The sequence below is a fragment of the Neopelma chrysocephalum genome, unplaced genomic scaffold (assembly GCF_003984885.1).
Source record: "Neopelma chrysocephalum unplaced genomic scaffold, ASM398488v2 Primary Assembly neopelma1_61b, whole genome shotgun sequence".
In the NCBI taxonomy this organism is placed as follows: Eukaryota; Metazoa; Chordata; class Aves; order Passeriformes; family Pipridae; genus Neopelma; species Neopelma chrysocephalum.
In genome coordinates this window covers 6,001,887-6,028,827 of record NW_020897717.1, presented here as the reverse complement: position 1 = coordinate 6,028,827, position 26,941 = coordinate 6,001,887, and the positions used below count along the sequence as shown (strand labels likewise).

Genomic DNA, 26,941 nt, shown 5'->3' with positions numbered 1-26,941 from the left:
TTAATCTTATGTCAATGTTCCAGAAGGATCATTCATTGTTACAAAAATTTCTATTAACGGGAAGTTGTTATTAAAACCTGTCACACTGGTTTGACACTGACTCAGAGTAGAAGAAAGAATTAATCACTATGGGCAATACAACTGCAATTATCTCAACCATTAAGGACTTGCCTTACCCAAAAATATAAACTATAATTAAATTCGTGATTAAGAAGTGAGACCTTACAGTAAGACTACAATCAAATTTTCTGCCTAGGTGACTGAAATATAGAATTTAAAAGGAAAGATAAAAGGCAGCAGGTACTGACATGAAACCCAAAATCTAATGGAAGGTCTGCATCTATTCTCTCCTTCTTCATCGTCCTCTTATTAAAGCAAGAATTTATGTAGGCTAAAAACCTGATAGCGAACAATAAATGAGGCTTTAATCTGTAGCGAAACCCTCCTTTCCTTCTTTTACAAAATAAACAGAAAATTAGTAATGCAGAAAACTGAGGTCATAGGAAGTGCCAGAGAGGTCAGCAGGAGACTTCTTACTCTTCAGTAATCCCTGTAGGATTTCCACCACAGGTTTCCTGCATTGCTGCCAGGCCTCTTCCCCATTTTTGAAGGGCAGCATCTCTTCAAAACCACAGCCAGAATGCAAACCAGCAGTCCAGAACTCTAGAGAAACATGGGTTCACAAGAGGTATGTCACCTCATGCTACAGCACAATAGAAAGGCACTTCTTGCCCCAAGTGTATGACAGAAGCAATCAAATTAACCTGGAGACTCACAGTGAGTTCTCTTTTCTTTGACTTTTCTCTTTCTGTTGCTGGTAATTGGCTTCCCCCCCCTTACTTTCAGGATGTGTTCTTTTGCTCGTTTTTGGGTACACAAGAGGACACAATTCTAGGGTTGAGACCATGCAAAACTTCTCCACGGGTCTCTGCAGTTAGATACTACTTTGAAGTTCTCTTCATCCACGTCAACGCTTTCTGCAAAAGCTACTCCTTCTGATCATGTCTGCACCTGGTTCTACATCCCCAGCTAAGCAGAATTTAAATGTCTTAGTTTAGTCATGCAAAGAACAGTGTCCATCTCTCCTCAGTACATTTTCTTAGTATTAACACAAACACCCCACAAGAAATACTCACATCTGCTGGGGTGCAGAGGAACACAAAGTAAAGCATTAAAGAAATATTTAAAAGTTGCTACATAGCACACCGTATATTTTTTTATTAAGTAAACAGAGGGGTTTTTCCCCTTTCAGTACTCATAGAAAGAGGAGAATCATACTGATGTCCAATAAACTTCAGATTCCCTTAAAGCTGTATTGCTTTGATCTTGCCACAAGTAATTCTACCTTGTTCAGTCACCCACCAATGCACTTTTATTTATTAGAAGGTGAAAGAGTTATTGCTTTAGAGTTAGAAACATTAGAGACTATTGACTTTGAAATGGAGATGACTACTCCCTTAAATTTGGCAGCTCCATCTCCTTATGGTCTGGCAAGAAGAATATTGTCCTAAGAAGCAGGTGGCCCTAAATTTTAAGAATAACGAAGTCTCAAGCTCAAATGTCATTTTCCAAAATGAAATAGTAATTATTTCTACCAGATCAAATAAATACTGCTGATAATGAAAATATAACACAGTAACTTGATACACAAATTACTTAAGATGCAGTACATTAAGTATAATCTACAATTTTCTGTCTGTCTGCCGGTTATAAGAATTTCATACATGCCTCAAACCCTTTCTGTGGTCAGTACCAATGAGTAGAAAAAGCCTGGAAATCCAAAACTAAAGCTAACCCCCTTTTCCTAAGTTATAAACCTGTATTTTCTCCTATCCAAAATAAATTGTGTGCTAACAAAGGGTCGATCTTGGATTTGGCCTTCCTGGATGTCAGTGCTTTGTAGCATAAATTTCACATGACCAGAAGCATTTTCTACAAGGGTGTATCCAGAAGTCAGCATTTCCAATTGCTGCAGTCAGTTCCAATCTGGGGAAAAAGGGGTTTTCTTTCACCATTTTTCCTCTCTCAGTAGACCTGTGGAATTATTCTTTTGTATATAAGTCATGTGATTCCTGTTTCTCATAAAGCTAGACTCAGATACTTCCCCTGGCATTTCTCAGGCAAATAAAGAGACAAGAATTTAGCCTCATAAACACATTACTATTCAAGTTATAAGTCTACTTTTAAGAACAACTTCTCTGAAACTGCAAAGTTGTTCCTCTTGCATCCTCCTTTTCATAGCATCTGCTCTACATGAAGCAAAATTTTCCAGATTACTTAAGTGCACTGAGAAGGGTGCTGGTTTGAGGTTTCTCTATCAGTAAAGCAGAGCAGAGAGAATCTTGGGTGGCATCAAAATTTCAGAAAGACAGTGTTGTTACCCCTCTCTCTCTTTCGCACCAAGCAGGAAAAGAAATGGGAGGGAAAATACAAACAGTGTCAAAAATTATTATGTATTTGAACTGAGCAGTGCCTTAACATTGTATCTTACGCTTCCTTCTCTCATGTATTTCCTAACTCTAGAAGCATCACAATACATAAAAACAGTTTCCCCACCCCCGGGTTTCTTTCTCTCGCTTTAAGACTCTTCCCTTCACATCAGTGATTACTGATAACTTTTGCTGAAAAGTTATTTACACTTCTAGTAAATTTCACTACAAAGTCCATTAGTGACATTTCAATTTTACAAGTCTTCCTAGCAGATCACAGGAGCCTGGGAAAGCAAAGAGTTACGGTCACTTCAGAGCAACGAAATGAGACAGAAGCATAGTTTAGTGCAAAGGATTAGGAGGGTCTACTTCCAGTTCCCCAACAGAAATATTACAGAAGATCAGACACTGACTAGGTACAGATGAATAATTTCCATCGATCCTGATAGATTAAACAATTGTAAAATCAAAGCAGGATTCTTCTTTATCATTACTGTTTTCAAGAAAACTATCAGGTATGGTCCTAACTTGCTGCACCACCTAAAATAGTGTTCACCAATTTAAGTTCCAATTCAGGTATGTAAAAATGTTCAACATACATTACTTCTAAGTAAATACATTGTGCTGTATGACATAACTCTTCCCAAACCTTACCCTTGCATTCTCCGACTTTAGTGAAGCAATGCTCTACAGCTTTAGCTATGCAACACCATTTGAGATTTCTAGAAATCTTTCTGTTCTACCTGATCTTTCAAAAAAGAGATCACTAAACAAAATAAAAGCTAAACAGGCAAAACATCACTTGGGACAGAGAAATTATTTGAGTATTTATAAGGATTACAGAAGATTCAAGTTAAGAGCAAACACCCAGAGACTTCCACATACTTTCCCTAACCACCGTGTTATCTGACCAAATGAATATTTGTAATTTCTTCAGGCATTTGATAAGGAGAATATTTTTTTTAAAAAACACATTGCTTATTTCATTGATATGAATGTTCCTTGTTATGTAACTGTATGGTCTTCTAAAGGTGCAGCTGCAGGCAACATGAAGCAGGCATGACAAATGGAGCATTACACTCCCAGAAGGAATATGAACAGGGAAATGGAAGAATGGTAACTTGCACACTTAGAGCAGACTCAGCAATTTACATCCAAATTTCAAGACAGAGATCAAATTTCATCAAGTTTGCAGGAAGTCTCTGCAGAGGAAATACTTCTCTTTCACCACTACCTCAAACAGGTCTGAATACCATTGCTCTGTCTAGAAAGAAGTCTACTCTTTGTTCTTACAAGACTGGTATTTAAGGGTTGTATAGCCATAAGTGAGCTATAGTAAACATTGCAGCATAAACTCTTAAGAAAATGTTTGGCTGCAAAAGTGAAGGACCATGTTCAACTAGAGTAATTCATAAATGCTTGGGAAAGGGATCCGTGTCTTAGAGAAAGAATGAATTCAAATGTCAAGGATGTTTCTGTAGAGCTCAATTCTGTCCAACAAGGTATCATGTTTAAGCCATACATTATTGTAAGGTGCCCCAGACAAAGCCTTTCTCTGCTGGTATTGTGGACATAGCAGTAAATTAATACAGAATGTGATACACATGCTTCAAGACTGTCCATGAGCCTTGCAGCTGTGGAGAGAAGTAGACCAGTTGAGAGTCACTCAGAGGAGCCCCTCAGCTGTAGCAGGGTACATGGAAAGACTCTATGACACTCAACAGACCTGTAAAGCAGCTGCATTCACCAAGACTTAATGAACCCATTTTGGAGAAGAGTCTCAAGATACTCCTAGTATCCCTGTTGTACCAAACCAAAGAGTCATTTGCTGTTCTGGTATCAGTCTCCTTTCTCCTCCATTTTAAATACAAATATATGCCATGAGATCTGTAGTTCATGTAAATTATTGTCTTTCATTGAAACAAATGTACTTCCACAAAGCTGCTCTCTGGTTCTTGTAACTGTCTTTTCCTAAAGGAATACTTGCTCTACCTGAAATACCTTAACTTTAAAAATGCTAAAAAGTAAAAAAAATTGTTATGGACAACTGCTAATTCAGAAGAGGAAAATTACTTGGGTTTTGTTTTTGATGATACATACACACTGCTTAAGGTTTTAATAACTTTCAGAGAAGCAGAGTTCTCTTGAGCTTGGCTCTTCATTTTACAACCCAATATAAGTCTGCTCAATTGAATACAATGGCAGGAAAAGGGAGAGAGAACAAACACACCAGGAACTTTTCAGAATTCTAGGTAGATTTGCTCTACTCTATTTGCCTCAGCTTTTAAAACACACTTATAAACTGAAAATCAAAGAAAAACAGCTAGTCTGCTATAAACTGACTATTTCATATATTTTCCAGTATTTCCTGTTTTTTAGTTTATTTGCTACAAAGTTCATAGAATGGTTTCTGTTGGAAAAGACCTTAAAGATCATTATACAGTCCCCGCATATTGACTGAGATCAGACTAGTGGGGCTGTACCTGTTTGGATCACTTCCTTTCTTATCTTAAAAAAACCCTTGTGGTTGTAAAAGGTCTGTTTGCTGGGGTTTTTTTTTTTAAACAGTATTACTCTGATGGCCGGATTCTCTTCAATCTGATAGGAGGAATAAATCCTTTGAAACTTGCATCACCTTAAAATTTCCTGAACCAAGTTTTCATAGCACAGAAAAAGAACGCAACATTTACACAAATATATGTAATGCATATAGACAGGCAAAAAGATAGGCAGTAACAGTATCACATATCAGTTTCTTTTTTTTCCTTTTTAAGTAGATAACCAAATGTAAAGTAAGGATATGTGAGCTCTCAGCAAACTACTCAGGCCAACTTAAAATCCCTCAGACTGCTAGGACACAAAAGAAAATCATGTACCTTCTACAGATACACCACCAACTGAACCATGGCTTTACAGTTTAACATCTCACCAGTTTCTGCAGCAGTGCTGGTACATATACACAGCTGTCTCACCAACATCCTGTGCCAGAGACCAACCCCTCAGTTCTGTTGGTAAAAGTGTCTGAGGCGACACACAGTGAACCCGGTCAGACAGCCAGTCTCTACTGAAAACACCAAAAATGTTTCCAGTAAGAAATAAAGAAGAAACAGATCTGCACCTCAAACTGGCTGACTTGGGGCAAAAAGGGAACACTGGTTACTTAAACTGTCACTGGTGCAAAAATACACATACTTCAAACTGCAAATTTGACTGGTCTTTCAAAAAATTACATTTAAAAAAAAAAAAGAAGCAACATCAAATCCCAGAAAGTTGGTAGAGATTTTAATTTTAAAATCTGGGCATGATATCAACACAGTATATCATAAATAAACATTACCAACACTTCCAATGGGTAGCTAAGTATGTAACAGAAATTCCAGTGAAGTTTTTAAGAGCTGTCCATTAAAATAACGCGCCAGAGACTAAAAAAAATGCAGCAAGCATTAAACGCCTGTATCATTTTTCAATGCCTAAGCACCATCTCTAGCCATAAGTATCACAGTCCAAGTCACAGACATCATGCAACCAAATGTCATAATCATGCCTTCACCAAACTCGAATAAAATCTATGTGAAATCAAGGATCCCCCTGCACAGGCAGTTTCAGGATTGATGCCACAGTTTGGTAAAACTATTAGATTAAAAACATATAGGTGCCCATCTTCTACCTGGAAAGCATTTCCATAAGTTGCACAAAGCCAGCGTATGCCAATTCAAATGCACCCCTGTGCCTTGATTGCAGCAGATGATGTTTAAAGTAATCACCAATATTTTTAACCTAAAAAAAAAAAAAAAAGTGAAATTAGATATACACAATTCATTTATGTATGCAAAATATTCTGCAGTCACAAGCAGCAGTCCTTCCCCTGGTTGAAAAGGTCACTGGTACAAGCAAAAAGTAACTAGAAGTCCTATAATAAAAAAAAACCAACAAACAAACAACAAAGCACTTACTTTAAGGATAACAAATATTATATTCAATTTTTCAGGTCAAAAGGGTAGTTCTAGATCCTCAAAAAAAGGCAAAAAAAAAAAGGGACATAAAATTGATTATTTGTCCAAGAGGTATACAGATTTTAAGAGAAGAAAGGGATAACCCTTATTTTCAGAGGGAAATTTAGAATCTTTCTTGTCTGCCTGCACTCTTACCTAAAATCCCAAAGAAAATATCTACTAAAGCATAACAGCAGAAACAAACATCTACAAAAACATCTAAGATACGAAATTCAAACTCTAAAAATTGTGCCAAAGTGAAACAAATCTACCTTAGGTATCTTTAAGGTTCTAGGATTCTGCATAATTGCTGTGGACTCTTGGAAACACTTTTAAAATGAAAAAGATGTTGTATGTATTTAGCAATGAGAGCTATATTTTAAGTGTCAAAAAGGCAAATGGGACAACTAAACTTTTACTCATAGTTACTTTCTAGAGTTCTATCAGGATACCAAGTTTTTAAACTAGGCTGTTTTATTTGTTGGGTTTTTTGCTCTAATTCTCATCAACTTTCAAGTCTAAATCAAACTTCCAATTTAATTTGTTTAAAATGCATAGCACATACTTAATTCTATTACGCAACATTTTCTTCAGGAGTATTTCCTAAAAGTTCTCCAGCAGAAGTTTCTTTAAGCTTTTATATGAGACCATGCATAAAATCACATCAAGTTTCTTATAAAATTGTACTTATTCTGTTACTTATGACTTTAATACTTTAATAGTTTGACAAGTAATTAATCTGTCAGAGAAGTTAGCCATATCTAGCTATATAGCTTTTCATCCTCCAGTTAAATAATTTGTATTCCCCAAGCAATGAGATTGCAATAGTTAAAAAAAAAATAATTTGAAACAGTCTAGTTATTATTTCCTGTAGCTAAAATTCACCTAATACGAAACACACAATAACTGGAGACACTTGAGCTAAAAAAGGTTATTTCTCTGAGTTGATTTTAAGGTAGTTTATGTATCCACAGGGTTTCATTTCAGCTTTCTAGCCCAAAAAGAAGGAGTAAGTGCCCTTTATTCAGAAGGAACTAACCCACAGACAGACCAGCTCTCCAGGTGTGTAAACAAAACTGAAACAAGGAAACCATACACAGGCAAATCAATTTACCATCCTGTTCCACCACCACACTTATATTTTTAGAGCAATTCATATGATTCTTTTTTTGTCACCTAACTTTCAACTTTACTATTTATACTTCTGAGCTTTTTGCAAGAGCCATACTGACAAGAAGCTTGCATCAAATTGAACTCACAGGTTAGAAAAAGCACTGGCATAACTCAGTTCTTGCAAATAACACCGGTCTGAGCCTGAGGCAAGTGGGTAGGCATGGATTCTTATCCAATGGTATCATGCCATCCATGAGTGTCCAGCTTCCTCATGTCAGAAAAACAGTACTTCATCCATCATGATGGAGAAGAAGTCAAAGAATTCACATTTTCTACAACATCATGAAGATCAACAGCAACTATAACACGAGGTGCCTCTACCAACTTTGCTTGCACATGAAATAGCACCCCTGATGAAGTTAAAATACTCAAATATGGAACAGGAAGCAAATATAATAAATACATTTGACCATCTTGGTCAAAAATCTAGAGTACAACAGGTTAGTGCTACTAAATCAACAGTGAACAATTTACAGGGCCACACTTGCTGCTGAGGTCAAGAATCTCAGTATTCAAGATATAAATTCTGTACAGGATGTTCTGAGAGGGCTCTGAAAAGTAGTTGGTACATTTGTGCCTCCACATAAATAAGATGCCACTGTAGAAGGTTCTACATTCTAGATGGTGGTTTTTTTCAAACCATTAGTAGAGGATCTCATGTAAGAAAAACAGTCTTTTGCATTACATGCAGCAAGCTCCAACAGAAACTCCGTGACATCCAGAACAAGTGGTGGATCAGTCTAGCTGAAAAAACACAATTATGCGCAGACATGGGTGATCACAGAGGATTCTATGAAGCCCTGAAAACAGCATACAGGCCTACATACCAAGCTCAAAGTCCTCTACCCAGCACTGAAGGTCAAACACTTCTGACAGATAAAACCTCCATTCTGAATCGATGGTCTGAACACTTTCAGACCCTTTTCAGTACTAGCCGTGTAGCCCAAGACACAGCCATTCAGTCCATCACACAACAACCAGTGAAGTATGAATTGGATACTGCCCCTGCCCCCACTTTAGGAGAAACCCTTAAGGCCATTCAGCAGGTGAAAATTGGCAAGGCAGCTGGGGTTGATGGAATTCCACCTGAAGTCTGGAAACATGGGGGCCTTGCACTCCATGCTAAATTTCACGAGTTCGTACTATGCTGTTGGGAACTAGGTGAACTACCATCAGACCTTTGAGATACAGTCATCATCACCCTACATAAGAAGAAAGGAATTAAATCAGACTGTTCAAATTACCGTGGTATTACTCTGCTCTCCATTGCTGGCAAAATCCTGGCAAGAATACTCTTGAACAGACTAATATCCGCTATAGCAGAAGGAATTCTACCTGAGAGCCAATGTGGTTTCAGAGCCAACAGGAGCACCACAGACATGGTATTTGTCCTCAGACAACTGCAAGAGAAGTGTAGGGAACAGAACACAGGTCTCTATGTAACCTTTGTCGACCTCACCAAGGCTTTCGATACTGTGAGCAGAAAAGGTCTGTGGCAGATTTTGGAATGCTTAGGTTGTCCCCCCAAGTTCCTTAAAATGATCATCTCACTCCATGAGGATCAACACGGCCAAGTCAGATATGGCGATGCACTTTCTGAGCCCGTGAAACAAGGCTGCGTTCTCGCTCCTACCCTATTCACAGTCTTCTTCAGCATGATGCTCCAAAGGGCCATGGCAGACCTCGATGATCAGGACGGTATCTACATTCGATACCGTACTGATGGAAGCCTTTCCAACCTAAGGCAACTGAAGGTCCACACTAAGACCTTAAACCATCTTGTCCGGGACCTGCTTTATGCTGATGACGCTGCCCTTGTGGCCCACACAGAAGTAGCTCTGCAGCGTTTAACATCCTGCTTCACAGACGCTGCTGAGTTCTTTGGGCTGGAAGTCAGTTCAAAGAAGACAGAAGTTCTCCATCAACCTGCACCTCAGGAAGTCCCCCACCATTCCCACATCACCATTGGCGAATCAGAGCTCAAATCAGTCCAGCAGTTTAATTACCTAGGCAGCCTCATCTCCTTGGACGGTAAGATTGATGGGGAGATAGACAACAGGTTAGCAAAGGCATATAGTGCCTTCGGAAAGCTTCGTAAAAGAGTTTCGCGAAATCAACACTTGAAGAAAAGTACAAAGATAAGTGTTTACAGAGCCATAGTGCTGTCTACTCTCTTATATGGATCTGAATCATGGGTCATCTACCGCCACCACCTGCGTCTCCTAGAACGCTTCCCTCAACGCTGTCTCCGTACAATCCTAAACATCCCCTGGCCAGATTATGTGACTAATACATCTGTTCTAGAACAAGCAGCAGCAACAAGTATTGAGGCCATGTTGCTGAGAACACAGCTGCGCTGGGCAGGACATGTCTCAAGGATGAAGGACCACCGCCTCCCTAAGATCCTGCTTTATGGTGAACTTGCCACCGGTTGCCTCATGAGAGGAGCCCCGAAGAGGAGATACAAGGACTCCCTGAAACAACATCTCAGCCTTGGCCATATTGATCACCATAACTGGTCTACTCTGGCCTCAAATCGGGAGGTCTGGAGACACACCATCCATAACGCTGCTGATGCTTTTGAGAAAGCACGCAGGATCACTCTTGAGGAGAAAAGACAACACAGAAAGAATCATGCCTTGCAGAATATACCACCTAAGGAGTCTTTCTGTTGTGTCTTTTGCAACCGGACATGCCTGTCTCGTATTGGTCTTTTTAGCCACCAGCACGCTTGTAACAAACGTGGGTAGAGCCCTTCCCAAATCTTTGTTCGTGAAGCCTAGTCATGAGTAGAGGATGGCTTAAAATGCACAAAGGACTGCAAAAGCATCTCAATTCAAAACTAATTGTAGTCTGTGAAATACTGCCAAACACAATGAACCTCCAGAGGAGATAAGACTGATTACATTAAGAACAGAGGAGAGGTTGGCTTTTTTGGTGGGTTTGGGGGTTTTGTTTATTTTTTTTTAATTCTTCCTATAGTAGAACAAATTGCTTGCATCTGCTCCAAAGCAGCAAAGGGAGCCACATTTTTGCACTGGTGGCACAAATAAGTAGCAAGTACTGAGGATTGTCAGTACCTACAAGCCTTCTGTCAATTCAGTGTTCCATCACAAGGGCTCAGCCCAGCTCTCTTGGGATTGTTGGGTTAACACAAGCAGAATCCCTGGCATTGGGACAACTAAGTCTTTTCACTTTGGCACACAGCTCTGGCAAGCTTATCTCCCAAAGTAGTCTTTAAATTTCATAGGTGAGATAAACAGGAGTTTGAGGAAGAGATAAGGTTCCTCCAGGCTTGGAGCACTCTCACAATTTGCAGATCATATGACAAACTCAACACAGTCTTCATTAGATATTGTTTTGTCAATTACTTGGTGGTACTAGGACATGATACTATTTGTATTGACCGTCTTAACAGGTAGACCTTTGAGCCTGTTATCATTGGACTTTTAGGATCAGATGGAAAATGAAAAGTCGATTATGTATTTGAATAGAGAGATATACTATACTCCAGATATTCTATGCCCTTCCTATGTCTGCTTCTGAAGGCAAAGCAACCTTGGTAGAATAGTTTAGACTTTGAAGACTGCAACTCCAGATACAGTATTTTAAGACTGCTCTATACACGCATTTCCACACCACGGAGCTGAAGATGTTACAGTCAGTGTGCACAGTGGTATCAAATGCCATGTAAATCCAATCTCTAACTCAAAAGACAAGGAGAGAGCAAATCTGATATTGTCCCAACTTCCTAGCAACAACAACAAAGCATCATACGTGAGCTGCCTTTGCCAACCTCTCCTACATAGGTACAAGATGGGAAGGTTTGCAACAGGATGACAACAGACTGGCCAAGCGGTGCTAGCAGACTTTTTTTCAACAATTACTTAGTCCTGACTCAAGGCAAGATGACCAAGGTTTCTCTTGAGATTTTCTTCTCTGTATTCTTAAAACTCTTTTAATACTTACAGAATAAAGAAAAAGAATGGGCAACTTGAAAGGAAGGCTCTACATGCATAAGATACCGAAATCCAATTCTCTTACTTGTCAACACTGAAAAGTGTTTAATAGAAGTTTGAAGCCACAGCAGTTATAATATTGACATTTTCAGTCATTTATGATGAAATCACCTTTTTTTGGTACAATACAGTAATGCCAATTTCAAAAACACAGAAAAAATGCCCACAGTACTTCTATTTGTATACATTCAGTGAAATTGTATTTCTACGCGTATTTCCTTGCAAGTCTAAGGAAAATCAGGGTTTCAAACTGACTTCTAATCAGTTAGCATTCTTCAAATTAGAATGCAGACATTCTGTTTTACAGGAAGACATCTGACGCATATATAACCTAAGGAGGCATCTATAGGAAGAGAAGGTATCTTCATATAATCATAGAATATCCTGAGTTGGAAGGGACCCACAAGGATCATCGAAGTCCAGCTCCTTGCTTAATAACACAGCATTTCTGAAAGGGTATCTACTAATATCTGCTTTCTAAAGACAGAGATGCTACAGTAAAAGCCGACTCATTCCTTTATGACCTGGTGCAAATTAATGACCATAATGGTGGAAATGAGTATCCGTTCTCTCATCTACCCTCCAGACTCCTGCAACAATACAAGCACAGCTGTTAACCAGATGAAACAGGAAGGGTAGAGACACCGCAAGAATCAAGATGCCAACCCTATTTCTGGGGCACCCAATAATAGATAACGTGACAAATAAGATTTGCAGTGCATTCTACTATTAATTATTTTAAGATGGAAAGCTGTAACACCTAAGGAAAAACTAAAAGTATTTTCTGTTGGAAAGAAAAAGAAGTTAAAAAGTAGTAAGTCTTGCATATTTCAATCTTCCATGGAGAGACTGGTTTTGTTGAAACCATATGGAAATGAAAAGGTCATCAATTAAAAACAGAAATTTAATAAACATAAAATATTTCCCAAATAAATGCCTGTGGTAATCTAATTTCTTGTAAACACCAAACTCAACACTCTACAAGAGACCCAGATGGCGTATTAACATTTCTGATCTCTTAAATCAAAAAAAATGGAGGGGAAAGAGAGTCACATTACATACAAATTATTCATAATTCAGTCTCCTATGGAGGACAAGACTAAGACTAGTCAGCATGTTTAACTTTTAGAACTATTGGCTATGAAGTTTAATTAATGAAGAGCTTTAAGTAAAATGAAACAGAAGACATTCTGAATACGACATCAGCTTAGAAGATTTTTAGCAACTCTATAAGTGCCTTATATATACCGAGAGAGAGAGCAACAAAGGGTAGGGAGACAGGCAGGCATTGGTATCCCCAAACACAGCATACGTCTCATAAATAACCCAATACAATTAGAATTAATATTCCTTCAGTTTGTTAGTTTCTTTGTTTGTTAGAAGTCAATAATAATAATAATAATTTCTTCACTTACATGTTTCTACTGTAGTTATGCTTTCTGAACATCACTTCACAAAAACAAGACTGCTAACCAAGTATAATAAACCAAGAAAACCACAAGAACATGGTAAATACAAAAAATAAAAAATTAAAACCCCACAACTTTTCCCATACAGAATCACAGAGTATTCTGAGTTGGAAGGGACCCACAAGGATCATCAAGACCAACTCTTAAGTGAATGGTCCATACAGGGAAGTAGATTTAAGAAAAAAGCTTTCTGAAAACTGCCTTCCCCTCACTACTACCTAAAAAGACATTGCAGGCATTATAATAAGAATTACTTCCCTACCTGTTCTATAGTAATCAATCCATTTGAAGGTTCAGATGTAGTCTGTGAAGGCAAAAGTTTACACAGTGCCCCTAGGAGCAGAGATACTTCCTTCATGCTTCTCCAGCAACATACGAGAACCATTTGAGCTGTGACATCACACGTTTGCCTTTCTTTACCTTAAAAATAAAAAACAACAAATGCAACAGCGTAAGTCAAGGTTCTCAGTTGCAGACGTGTAATTTAAACTGCACTTAGCCTGATCTTCTTACAAAACACAATTAACTATCAAAAAATTTCTAAACTTGCCTACCCAAAAGACAAATCAGTGTTGCTGACCCTAATTGCTTCCACTCCTCAACACTCACTGTACTTTATTTCACTTGGGAAAGGCTGTAGCATGAATATTTTACCGGAACAGTGCTATTTTAAAGAGTAGAGGCCTTTGGGTCACAACTGTTATTTACCAGCACACTGAACTATAGAAACATCTACAACTTTGGAGCCAGGCTCCAAGAAGCTCCCCATCATTCCTAAATCCATCGCTCTCAGTACACCTTCCAGAAGGGAGAGGTCTGGCAAATGCACTGCGTTTACAGCGCAACACCCCCATCTGGCGGCCGCTGGGACACTTTTACGTATTTATCCACTTCTTTCATACAGCCCGATCAAAACTACTTTAAACACAGAAAAAAACAAGAGAGGAAAGGAAGTTCAAAAGCTTGCACAAACGATTAAATTTAAAAATGTACAGACATTCTATAAATTTATTCTGGTCTACACTAAAGACACCAAAGCTTACAATTTCTTTATCGCAATAAGGCTTAATTTCATAGCTTCTATTCATTAAAACAGATAAATACTACCTAACATTTTACCACTGGAATCTTTCTAACTGAAGCTTCTGTTTATGTAATTTCATGCAACAAGTTGTATTGCATGAACATATTCCCCACTAGCCTTGTGTACACTGGAAAGGGAAATCATAATAACACCTTTCAACAAGAAATGCATTAGAAGTGTTGCTTGATAGAAAAGGTGTTAAAGTTACTTGGCCAGTACAGTTAGGGTAATAGAGTCTAGGCCAATATCAAAACAACTAAACTTCACTAGTGCCTTAAGAGAGATTAACCACAGTCTTCCAGAAACACAGTGAATTAGTCTTTAAAATCATGTCCAAATAACCAGTTGTTGACAGATAAGAACTGAAACATTATATGGAGCAAGTAATTTTAAATTTTGATAACCCACATAAAATGCCTACTCCATAAAAAATACCTTCGTTTAATTAATAATCATCATGGCTAGGCTTTGCAGACAAAGATTTGGGAAGGGCTCTACCCACGTTTGTTGCAAGCGTGTTGGTGGCTAAAAAGGCCAATACGAGATAGGTATGTCCGGTTGCAAAAGGCACAGCAGAATAATTAATAATACAGCATTGGATTTACCTCTCATTTCTGCGCAAGTATTTTTCATTGGCCTCTGGTCAGCCAGCTTTTCAGACTCTTCTTTGCAGTGTTCTTTCAAAATTTTTGCTTGCATAAAATAATCATTTGTGTCTTGTGGTTGTATCTCATTCAGAATCATCTGCAGACGATTTGCACTTTCTGCATATTAAACAAGAGGGATATTTCAGATGGTTTGGTCTTTTACTTCAAGTTCTTTATACTGATGTAATTAATTTTGGGTGTATAAGTGCAAAAGAAAGCTATTAGCATTAAAAAAAAAAAAGTAAAATTATGGCGATTAGAATGATTAAGGAAGAAAAATAGAATTTACAGTCCCCCTCTTGCTTCTGTTGAAATAGATGCAACAACATAATCTGCAGATGTTTGGGGCTTTTTCGTGCAGAAGTCAGGACAACCTTTATCAGAAGTTAAAAGAGTGGCTTAAGATTATGATATACAATGAGAAACTGAAAGGGGGGGTGCTCGTTCTAATTCTTAATCACTGCAAAACAAACACAACTTCAGGGGCATCAGATTTTAACAGAATTCTTTGGGGGTTCTGTTTGTTTGTTTCTTTACCTGGATCGGTATCCATTGGAATAAGACCCTCTGGTGATGAGCTCTGTACTACTGGTGATACCACAGCAGAGAGTTTGTATGACATCAGAATGAGCCTGGTCACCATTTCCTTCCATTCAGATACCAGTGTCAAGTTACTTAAAAAAAAATCAAAACCAAAATCACAATCAAAAAGCATCATAACATGGATTAAAAATAATTTTAAATTTAAAAGAAAGAGCTGAAGTTACAAACACTTCCACAATGGTATTTATGAAAATAAATAGGGTACAGATTGAAAAGTCCTAAGGCTGAGTTTAACACATATAAAGGAAGTATCAAAGGGTTTGCTAAACACTGCAGCAGCCAGATCCAGGTTCTGGATTTTGTTATAAATAATACTGTATGCTTTTATGTTCTCCTGAACAGCTCTTCCACTGCACTTAAATATGGAGTTACAACTTAGTATGTTTTACTTACTTAAAGGATAATTGCTGCAAAGTCCCAGTTATACAATGCACTCTCCCATACATTGGGAACGATGCTGCTGCTTGAAGCAGAGACTTCTTGGCTTGGAATATTTCTTCTTCAACATTCATCAACAAAAGCTTGATAACTAAAATTTTTAAAAGCACAGATTTGCATTATACATATATATTGTATTTTCTAAGAAATAAATCCGCTTTAAGAAGTATTTTAAGGAATAAAGCCTGTTTACACAACAATTCAATGGAAAATTCACAGTTTCCTTGTTTACCCTTTTCTCTGTTTTGTATCTTAAATACAGGTTATTGTTGATTTTCAGTAACCTAAACTCCAGCAATATTTGGTATAGTCAATTTAATCTGTCCATCTGAATCAAATGGTAGCTGTGAAAAGCCCAACCCTGATCCTATGTCTGGGGACAATCCCACAGCTTATGATGAAGTCACAAGAAGTTACCTACAACATACTGCAAGTCAGACTTCACCCTTAAGAGAAACATTAATATAATAACCAGTTCAGCAGAATACTAAACATAAAAAGTTCATGGTCAAATATTTGAACCCTATGTTTTCCGCTAAAGAACCTGACCAGCTTTCAAGGCTACATGTGCCTATTTTAATTATATTTATACCTTCCAGCATCTCAGTGTCAGAATCTGAATGAATTACAGACTCTAACAAGGAACTATGGATGACTAACAACAGGAGATACTCTACAGCAATAAGACATGAGGTTATCCAAACATTTCCTCCATTTATGGCAACAACAACCACGTCTCAAAATCACTATTTCACTGCATATGAAGTATTAATAGGCATCTACAGAGAAGCCAATAATGGCACAAAAAGTACACAATAGTGAGTTTACTGAAAACCTACAAATTATATAAAATTGTTTATTACAAATAATGAATTTAAATACTTTAGTTTTATTGAAAATTACAAAAGGTGGACGAAGCCCGACTAAGAAATTTGCCAAACCTGCCAGTTCTAGAGCCCTGTCATCTTTCATCCAGGGGCACTAAACCAAAGAAAAATATTCCAGATACAAACAAAGTCTGATTACTGTGGATGTGGATGTGTAAGACTGCAAATTACTCAGAAAAAGGCTTTCAATGACCAGAGCATTAAGGGGCAGTCTTGCAAACATCAAGTACTGGAATATACACAGACCAACTACTGCTGCCTTCCCTTTGGGTGACTGAGGTCTTAGAGGAAGCAGAGGCTCCTTTCCCTGCACTTCGTGTGCCCAGCTTCACTGGGCTCGCTACCTAGGCCTCAATGTCACTAGTCAAAATAATAACAAAAGCCATCTTCTAGGATATTCAGAATAACTTCAACACAAACCCAGATTAAGCCAGGCACCTGGCTTCTTAACAGCAAAACAAAATATACTTAAAATCCTGCTAGAAATAAGCATCTCTTACTAAGTCTGCTACCAAAAAGCCATAAGGAAAAGCAGTAAAGTTTCAAATAAATATAAAAAACTTTTTCCCCAAAATATTACCTGCCAAAGTGTTCTTCTCCACTGTACTCACTAATGTGTTTTCACCCACCTGGGCATTATGCTCAACCCATTTTCCTAAACAAATATGCTGCAATCCTTCATGATGTACTAAAAACTTCAACAAATATGAAGCAGTGACACAATCATATGGCTTGGTACTTGTGCTAAGATCCATTGCTGCTTGGAATAGAAGATCTATATTTCCAGAATCCTGAAAAAAAAACAATAATGTTCATTTTTTGAGATTTCATATTGATTTAATTAAGCTATTTACCACCCTGAAATCTGAGAATCTGGTTTTCATTAAGTTTGCTGGTACATATTTCTGAAGAAACAATTATTTTGTGCACTGATCACCTTACAGTCAAAACATGCATGTGCATGTATTCAGCAAGCATACAATTACATACATGTTGAGGATGGGGAAAGTCATTTATAAAGAAGTATTCAATCACACTGCACTTCACAGGAAGATGACTGTGTTTTATCTGCTAATGGACATCACAGAGAAGCGCAGTTTACTAGGAAACAGTATCTGTTCGTCAGCACTTATTAATTTAAAAGTCACTTTTTATTAATTAATAAGCAGAAAAATCAGTAGTAAGTTCAAAGGGCAAAATTTGTGAAAAATTAAAAAATATCATCATATAATGAAATCTGAGACCAATCAGAAAGGAAAAAAACAAGGAGCTGAATTTCTTAAAATACAAGAGTAACCAATGCCTCAATCATTTCCAAAGGGAAGTCACAGCTAAGCAAGGAGTTCACTTTAACTACTTCTCTGATAGTTCACAGTCACACCAAATGAACTTCCCAAATGCCTTCATCCATTAGTAAAACAAGCCTCCTTAGGTAAGGGCAGAAGCTGTATAAAAATATATAAAATATGTTAGCAATGAACACTACTGCAGATAACTTGGGCTGACTTCCAAGTTTCAGGAATTATGCTTTGTACCTAACCCAAGTACCTGGTATAATACAGAACATTCATCTTTCACAAAATTACTCCCTTTAAACTCTCTCAAATTCCATACCTGGAAATTAAATGCAACATCACGTAGTTTCATCAAAAGCTCAAATGCCAGAACTTTTACCTCCTCAAAAGTACTGGCAAAACACTGGATCAAAGTTTGGACACGAGCAGAATCAATCACCTGATCCAACTGAAAATCTTGTGCCTGACCTATTCAAAGAAATCAATGGCTTAGATAATTTTGCTGTAACTCTTTCCACAATAAGCACCGTATTCATATTCTGCTTCACTACACTAAAAGAAGCATTACAATAAGGTTAAAATAATGTTTTAGCTAAAACTTTAACTTACTATTCTTAACAGGTCTTAAAATACGCTGGTTACTGTTGGGGGAAAAAGCAGCTTACCTTATCCAAAAAAACTACTCTTAGTAATACTGAAAGTAACTTATTGCCAAAATAAGAATCCCATTTATTCCCTTTAAATTCAGCACTGAAAATAACCTTTGTTTTAGCTTTGCTTGAAAATTATTTTCCTGGAAGTATGCAATACTAGAAAATAATTACTTTCAGAAAAAGTTTTAAAAAATTCAGTGTGTTTTGGCGTTTGGTCTTTTGGGTTCTTCTATCATAGGAATAATCCCCCAAAATGTAAGCCATTACAATTTTTTGCTTTTAATTTTTATGTAAAGGAGTCGTGACCCCTGGTGACTGATATAATGCTATAAAGAAGCCAGAATTTTTAAGATGTAAACAATGTGCACCACCATCCAGCAGAGAACACAACAGCAACTAAACCTCCTTTATAAAAGCAACGTCAGGTTTCTGAAATCCTAAGCTTCTTTTATAAACTCTCAATACAATTTTCTATTAAAAAAAGGCAGTAACAATATACTACATATTCATAATAATAAAATTAATGTGTTCATCATTTATCAAGGTGTTTTGAGAAAAGATCTAACAAGACAACATTTATTCTTTCCTCTCAAAATCAACTTTAATCTTACACAAATAATTTCTTTAAAAAAAAAAAGTTACAATTTAAGCCTGAAAACATACTTTTATGTTGGCCATATGATCCAAAGACAAGATTTAGCAAGACCATCAGTACTCCAAGGCTCTAACTAATACATCTTGAATTGGGGTTCCATAACATCATGAAGAAAATTTAAAATAATAGCAGCACAACATCATTAACTGGTCATTAAAACTGTTTCTTATTTTGTATAATAATATCACGAGGATATTCAAGGTTTTTCAATCAAGAGTTTTTATGAACTCTGTTTTTTAAATTATCAAGATGTTTGAAGAGGATAAAGGAGTAAGTTATCAAATATATTGGAACTTGTCCAGAAGTTTTGTTCATAATAACAAAAATTCATTGAAAAACCTTGCTAAAAAACAGGATATGCAAGAGAATCTCAATTTAAGGAAGATACTCAACAGGCCATAAACATTTGCTTTCACTTCAATATTCCTTTTTCCAATAAAACTTACTGTCCTTCCTTCAGGTAAAATGAAATCAATCCAGGAAATGCCATAGAAATTAAGGACTAAGAATACTATTTTACTTTGGCAGAAATTTATTAGATGGCGTAAAAGAATCTTCTCCAATACCGCTCATTCCTCTAGTCTATAAATTAGGTTTCTCACCTTTTGGAACAGAAAATACTTCTGCTATTGATTCCAAAATACTTAGTGCAGAAAATCTGGTTGGGTGTGATGAACCAGGAAACAATACCTCAAAAAGTCTGTCACATACAGATGACATGAAATCCTGAAAATCACAAGAAAAAATTTAAGACAGTTTACTTGCTGCATTACAAGCAAAAGTCTAAGTAACTGAATTCAGGACATTCTGCTTTACATGTTACTCAGAAAATTATGACCTTACAGTTAATTTTGGAAGAATGGGAGGCCTATACCTCTGTAGTACTGACAAAATTTCTTGTTTCCTAGAGGCAGTGAAGGCTGGACAATCCTTTGGGATTTTTTTAACCTAAGAGTTTCCCCTACCCACTCCTACAAAAAGATGGCCATTGTATCAAAACTTGAAAATTAGTTGACCCAGAAAAATAGAACTCCAGACAAAGAAACAATTTAACACAAAGAAACTGATTACGTGAGCCTTTAAATAGGTAAAAAAGGACAAATACAAAAGAAGTCTTCATACTGAAGCTCTCTCAGTCATTCTCTCACTCACCGATCATTCTGGAGAGCAAGAAAAAGGCTGTAGCTCAACTGATCTCTATTTGAAGTCCAGGTAACACACATCATTTAAAACTCACTACTAAATGGCCAACAGCTGACAGGACATTTACCCAGTTGTTTGGGGTTTTTTTGGATTGAGGTTACATCTCCAGCCATTCCTCACTTACTGCTGCTTTAATTCACATCATGGAGCAACCACTCAGAAAATAATCTTTATTGCTTTTGAAAAACATTGACCTTGAAGACACCTCCAAATACTAATCGGCACTCAGTTCATCAACAACAGTATATTTAGCCAAAATTAACCTGCGTAAGTGCATCAGAGTGGACAAGCTCCTCAGCACTGTTTGGTTTCACAGGTTTTTTCCTTCTGCACTGCACTATTTCCTAATACACACACAGCCTAACTTACTCAGAGCTGTTCAAGAACAACAAACTTTCAGAAAGGCTATCCCACCTCTTACATCTGTATGGATAGCAGTCTAACTTACTTTATATTGCTGCAAAATCTCCGAAGGATGCATTGTAGTTGAGTTTTCAAGTAACTCTTGCTTGGTTTTATTTTGCTCCAATTTATAAAGCACCTGGGAACTTTCTTGTATCCTACAAAATAACTTTTAAAACAAAAGCAAAACATAAGTAAGGCAAGAATCATTGACAGTTAAATAAGGGAAAGGCAGATTTTCAGCTTATTTTCCAGATCATATTGTTTGTAATATTTAGGAAGTTTGCACACAACACAACACAGAACAGATCCTTCTCTCTCCACTCCAAAACCAAGGATTTGCTTCCCATCTCTCTTGTGACATTTATTCCCCTCCCTCTGACCTCCAACACCTTCTTTCATCTTCCTCCTTAAATTAATGCCTAGTCTTCTCCTCCCACCTCCTCATTTTCTGTGGAACATATAAAAAAGCTCGATTAATGCATATGATTTTTACAGCCTCAGTGTCTCTTTAAGAGTTTGACCAGCACCTATAGAATGCTTCCTCCATCTCTTTTATTACCCCCTGGTAGTATCTCCTTTCTTATTACACTCCCTCTAATACAATTCTTCCATCTCATGTTCTTCAGTCTGCACCAGGTGCGAATGGAAAAAGCTGGATTTCTCTTTCTGCCAAACCTATTTCCTTATTTACCACCCATCTCAAATTAGTTACTTTCTCCTTCCACACTGTTTTCTTTTCCCATTAATGTCTTCCAAAACGTTCTTTATGCATTCACGGTTTCCTCATTTTACCTACATGTTTCTGTCATGAACTACATGTGACCTCGACAACTTCCACAGCATTGAGACTCAATCCCAGCAGACTGCAATGGCACAGCCACATTTGTCATGCTGTGCCATTAATATTCCTCTATCTTGTCTTCCAGGTGAGGTTTCTGAGGCTGATTAAGTGACTGTGAATTTGCCCAAGGTGTGACAAGTCTATGTAAGCACGATCTGAGCCCGCAGCAAAGGCAACATGAGGTTCATTGCTTACCCTACAGCACATTGATTTGCTATTGGTAAACTGTGCATGCGCTGACAGGTTAAGCAACACCCGCTATCATTCATGACCAAGTTACTGTGCCTACCACTCAATTTTTTGTTTAAGTCATCCTTGCCTGCAATGACTTAACACCATTCAGTTGGGTAATACATACAGCAAAGTCTTGGTCTTAGAGCTTCTATCTTTCAGATGAGCAACTTCGTAACATATTCAGGAATAATTTTTTTTTTTCAATGTCACTATAACTAATGTAATGGGCACATTAGACATTGCTTATCATTTGAAATTACCTTTCTCAGTATAGAAACGATCTGTTGCCTTACTGAAGGAGACTGACTGTTCAAGTTGTACATCATAAAAAAATGAATTAGTTGCATTTCTTCCATAGACACAATTTCCGTGGTACGATGGGTTTCACAGAGTAAACCTAAAGCATCAATGCAAACCTGAAAAATATTTGGAAGTTAACCATAAAAGAGTTATTGGCACCTATGATGATACCTTTGTTTTAAAACAATGCTGACACAGTGATCAGGATCAAGGCAATTGTTCTAATTTAAAGGTACACATAAAAGGTTGACCTTTACCTGACTGTGCTGATGAACTAGGCCTTGTTTTATACATTCAGTGGATACAAGACCATTGCTCATGATATTTGAAAGCTCCAGGTGTCCGTGAGCCCTGGCAGTTCTCAGGCATGCCATTAATGCTCCAAGAGCTCCTCTAGTACTACAAGAGCCTAAAAAAAATTAAAACTAGTAATAATTACAGTTTGAATAATGCAAACAATGTACTATTTGCAATGCTTGTCAGAAACTCCCAACACTTTCAACGTGACCGACCTCCACCCCCTTTTATTTCTACCCTGTAAATCCCAAAAGATGGTCCTGTTATAGATTAAACTAGTTCTAAATCGCCTGGTTCCTGAGGAGCTTCATCTTGAACATATATGAAAAAGAAGACCTTACAAGGTCTCACAAGCCATTATTTTAGAATTACACTAAATCACATCAAAAACTAAAAGAGAAACATAAATCTCACGTCCACATATTTGCAAGAAAAAACAGTCTGTAAAACCCTGTTACTGGACACGCCTGTGTAAGAAATAACATTGGAACAGAAAAACAGTAGAAGAAAATACTGACACATAATAAACCCTGGCATTTGAAGCAAACAGTAAGGCACCCACTAGGTGGGAAGGAATAGTAATTATTTTGCTTATGTCATGAAGACACACTTGTGGTTATTATGACTTTCACCTTGAAATACTAATAGCAATAATAACCATCCGGAATTTTTCTCCCAAGTTAATTCTAACAATAATAATAGATCAGAAATCATGTCTGAGATTTTTGTTTTAAAAAAACAATTATAATTACAAACACAACATTTATTTTCTTACCCAGATTAGCATCTGCAGAGGCCTGAAGAATTCTAATCATGTAGGTCAGGCTGTCAGGGTTACATTTGAGTAATTTTGGTAAATAGTAATCTATTATGTAAGTAGTTTGATCATGGTTCCCTTCACATAGTATTACTAGAAGAGGAGAAACCCAGATGTTGTGCCACCGATCAACCCAGGTGCTTTCTCGAAAACTCGAAGTAAAATGGGCTTTGTGATTTGTAAACATGGTTTCAAGAAGATCACTAGCATAAGGTGCAAGAGACTGATCATTCATCACATCCAGGATTTGTACTGGAATTGTTCTGTCCAACTGTAGTATATTTTCAGTGCCCACACACTCCACAAGACAGCCAAGAGAAGAGTACTTCCCTTTCACATGCCAATCCAAGCTTAGTAAATGCTTTATCAGCCTTGAAAAGAATGGGTCTGATTCTTCATTGGATCCAGTAACGGTGCTTTGGTGTATCCGAAGAAGATTCTTGAATATCAATTTGGTTTGGTGTCTAATGGCATCCAGAGGGTGGTCCCAGTGTGTATAAATGTATTCCAGCACCTTCCCAATTATGTCAGAGTTCCCATTAAGCTTGATTTTCAGATTTGGAGAGCACGAAGCAAGGGCAGCCAGTGCTGAATTAGTCCAAATAGCAAGGACTCTAGACAAACATGTTGCCACACTGGATTCTTTTAACCTTTTAAAAAGAACAAACAAGAATAAAGTTTATTATTTTCATTTATCACTTTAGGAAAAAATTAAATTTGTGTTTCAAAATAATTATTCATCACATTCATACCTTACACGAAACAGGTAAGAAGACACTAGCCATTCCGTAAGGAAAAGGAATGAACACAGAAGTGATTAACTGGATGTTGTAAAGTGCATGCTTAGTTACCTGACGTGCTATTAAGTGGCCACAGCTAAACTCCCTAAACACGAAAAGAAACCTGACATGCCAGACTTCATTTTTAAAAGCAAAAATAAAAATTCCTATGTACCTGCTAATATTTGAGCAGCATTATGTTATTGCATGCTTCTCGAAAATATAAGGAAAACTTTTCATTGCCATATAAAACCATCAAAACCGAATACCCTACGTGCAAAAACAAAAATCACAAAACTGACCTCCAAGGCAGGAACAAAGGTTGAACTGAATACATGTTTTAACCTCCAATCAAATAGTGCTGGTAAGGCCATTAGATGCAAGCACTCAATGCTTGCAGTGAGAAAAAAAATAAAACTCATCCTTCTTCAAGTATTCCACTAACTGACACACTTTGTTTTCTCCTTAACTTTTAAGAAGGATAAGACATGATGTCCTGAAACTAAAGTTTATCTGACTACATAAGAACTGATTCTGACACACTTTATCATAAAGGAGTTGGTAAATTAATCCCACTCATGTTAGAAAACAAAATTTTATTTTAGCATGCAGGAATAAATTGACATTTAGAATTATCTATGCAATATCATTATATTTTTCAAATTTACAGTGTTATTCTGAATATATTAAAAAGCTGATGTGATCTGTGGCAAAATCTAATATCATTACACAGAAAACAGAGATATTTCACCAGGACCATAGGAGTTACGTTAAAACAGAAGTAGAAAGATAAACCACTCCTCCCAAACATGAAACAACACAAATCAAAACACAAACTTACTCTGAACTCAAAGACAACAAGACTGATGCAATATCTAATAATAGTTTCTCTCCATTTTCACCCATGCTGCCATTCTTCCAATCCAGCATAGCCAGTGCTCCATGGCAAAGAAAGAGAAGGACTGAGTCAGGGAGTTCTGCCGTGCACAGAGCCCCACAGTTACTCACAAACCACGCCGGCATGCCTGCATGTTTCATTGTCCCAAGAAGCAAGTCACTGACCTGTAACAGCAAAATAACACCCATTACAGTATGTCAGCACAGGAGAAAAGCTATTTCGTGCATAACTTAGAAGGTATGAAGGGATTTCTTGCACACTGGTTTTCTCAATTCAAAACCCTGGTCTTATTATTTCAGATGGCAAGGAGAGAGTAACAGATTTACGCCCCAGTTGAAGACTGATGCAGACGCTGGCAAGTCTCTGTATCAGCAAACCCTCCGAACAACTCTGACAGCACAGATTAACAACACTATGACATTGCACAGTCCTAGTGAAGAAACCACTTACCAAGGAAGGCAATTCCTCAACTGGTTCATACATAGCTCTGGTAAACAGAATAACAGCCAGTCCTGATGTAGTCTGGACAGTTTGCAGGAGTGTTGCTAAATGGCAGAAAAAGATATTTTACATTAGAGTGCAGCAAATGTGTGCTAGAACTATATATCAAAATTACAACAATGGTAATGCATTTTCCTAGACTACTTGTAGTTGTATAATGACAAATCTGTAGTGTCCACCTGGCTAGCAAGTATTAATGAATTTATGTTCTACTGTAATAGGAAACTGTCAATACCTTTTAACAGATAGAAAATATAGAACTGCCCAGTAAGACAAAGAGGGCTGTGGCAGAGCCTATAGACACACGTTAAATTCTACTGTACAAAAATGTCAGTATAAGAAGAAAATATAATTAGTTATAGTGCACCCATAAATTGTTCTGACAGCATAATTCAGAGAGATGTATAAATTTCTGGTAGGCACAGACATTCAGCAAGTCCCAAAAGCATTTGTTAGTTTCTGAATTATCAATAATAGCATTTACATTGTTTTTTTACGGTAGGACAAGTTAAACTGTAGACTCCACAACCACAGTGTACAAACCAAAAGACCAACTACTGTTCCCACTCCTCTTAGTCTCACTAATTCCATTTCCATTCAAGCTAAACTAAGTTTTTATACATACAGGTTGTATTTATAATAATGGCCCATCTTCGCGAACGAAGATTTGGGGAAAGGTCTTTTACCTTTCCAGCCTGCGCAATGGATTTTTTAGGTGAGACACAGCCTGCGCTGAACTGAGCCCACCCTTTAATCCTAAGGTTCATCTGCCGGGGCCAAGCAAGCTTGGACAATGGCAGTGAGGTCCTCAGGACGTAGGTTTGTTTAGAGTGACCTTCTCATAGATGGATGGCCTCACAGGGCTAACGAGCTACCATCTGCCCGGGGGACTTGGGATTCGAACCCGTGGTCGCAGCAGTGAGAGTCCTGCATGCTAACCACTAGGCCACCAGGGGTCCCACAGGTTGTATTTACTACAAAGACAACAATACTGAGTTAATAAAAATATTTGGGTTTGAATGTTACTAAACTTACCATCCATTAGGAAGTTTGTGGAGCTTTTCAGTAAACTACACATACATTGCCAAACAAAAGATTCATTGTGTTTCCAAAGAATTCCCTGGATATTTTCTTGTAATTTCTGTATAAGCATCATTGAAACTTTAATGGCTATCAGTAAATCATGCATTAACTGAGTCTGAACAATACAATTTCCAAGATTCTTTCTGTGGGAAAAAAAAAGACAAACATGCATACAGGAAGGATAATAAAGCCATTCTTCACCATCCCCAGAAACTTACATTCTGCCAACTTCAGAAAGA

At 37.4% G+C, this 26,941-nt stretch overlaps 1 protein-coding gene across 4 annotated transcripts in view; it reads right to left on the bottom strand.

Moving 5' to 3' along the window:
* THADA (THADA, armadillo repeat containing) overlaps positions 1–26,941 on the bottom strand; it is a 168,588-nt gene that overhangs the window by 128,967 nt on the left and 12,680 nt on the right. For 3 of the 4 annotated variants that reach the window (XM_027681990.1, XM_027681988.1, XM_027681989.1), the window contains exons 8-22: positions 26,655–26,845; positions 25,569–25,663; positions 25,062–25,282; positions 23,400–24,091; positions 22,585–22,736; positions 22,288–22,443; positions 20,996–21,118; positions 19,947–20,070; positions 18,356–18,504; positions 17,322–17,532; positions 15,810–15,945; positions 15,351–15,487; positions 14,772–14,930; positions 13,345–13,502; positions 6,097–6,206 (exon numbers count right to left, since the gene is read on the bottom strand). In XM_027681990.1, the coding sequence (XP_027537791.1) occupies positions 6,097–6,206; positions 13,345–13,502; positions 14,772–14,930; positions 15,351–15,487; positions 15,810–15,945; positions 17,322–17,532; positions 18,356–18,504; positions 19,947–20,070; positions 20,996–21,118; positions 22,288–22,443; positions 22,585–22,736; positions 23,400–24,091; positions 25,062–25,282; positions 25,569–25,663; positions 26,655–26,845 (2,814 nt within the window). Of the gene's footprint in view, positions 1–6,096; positions 6,207–13,344; positions 13,503–13,901; positions 14,001–14,771; positions 14,931–15,350; positions 15,488–15,809; positions 15,946–17,321; positions 17,533–18,355; positions 18,505–19,946; positions 20,071–20,995; positions 21,119–22,287; positions 22,444–22,584; positions 22,737–23,399; positions 24,092–25,061; positions 25,283–25,568; positions 25,664–26,654; positions 26,846–26,941 lie in introns of those variants that run through there. The other variant, XM_027681991.1, reaches the window with a different exon arrangement.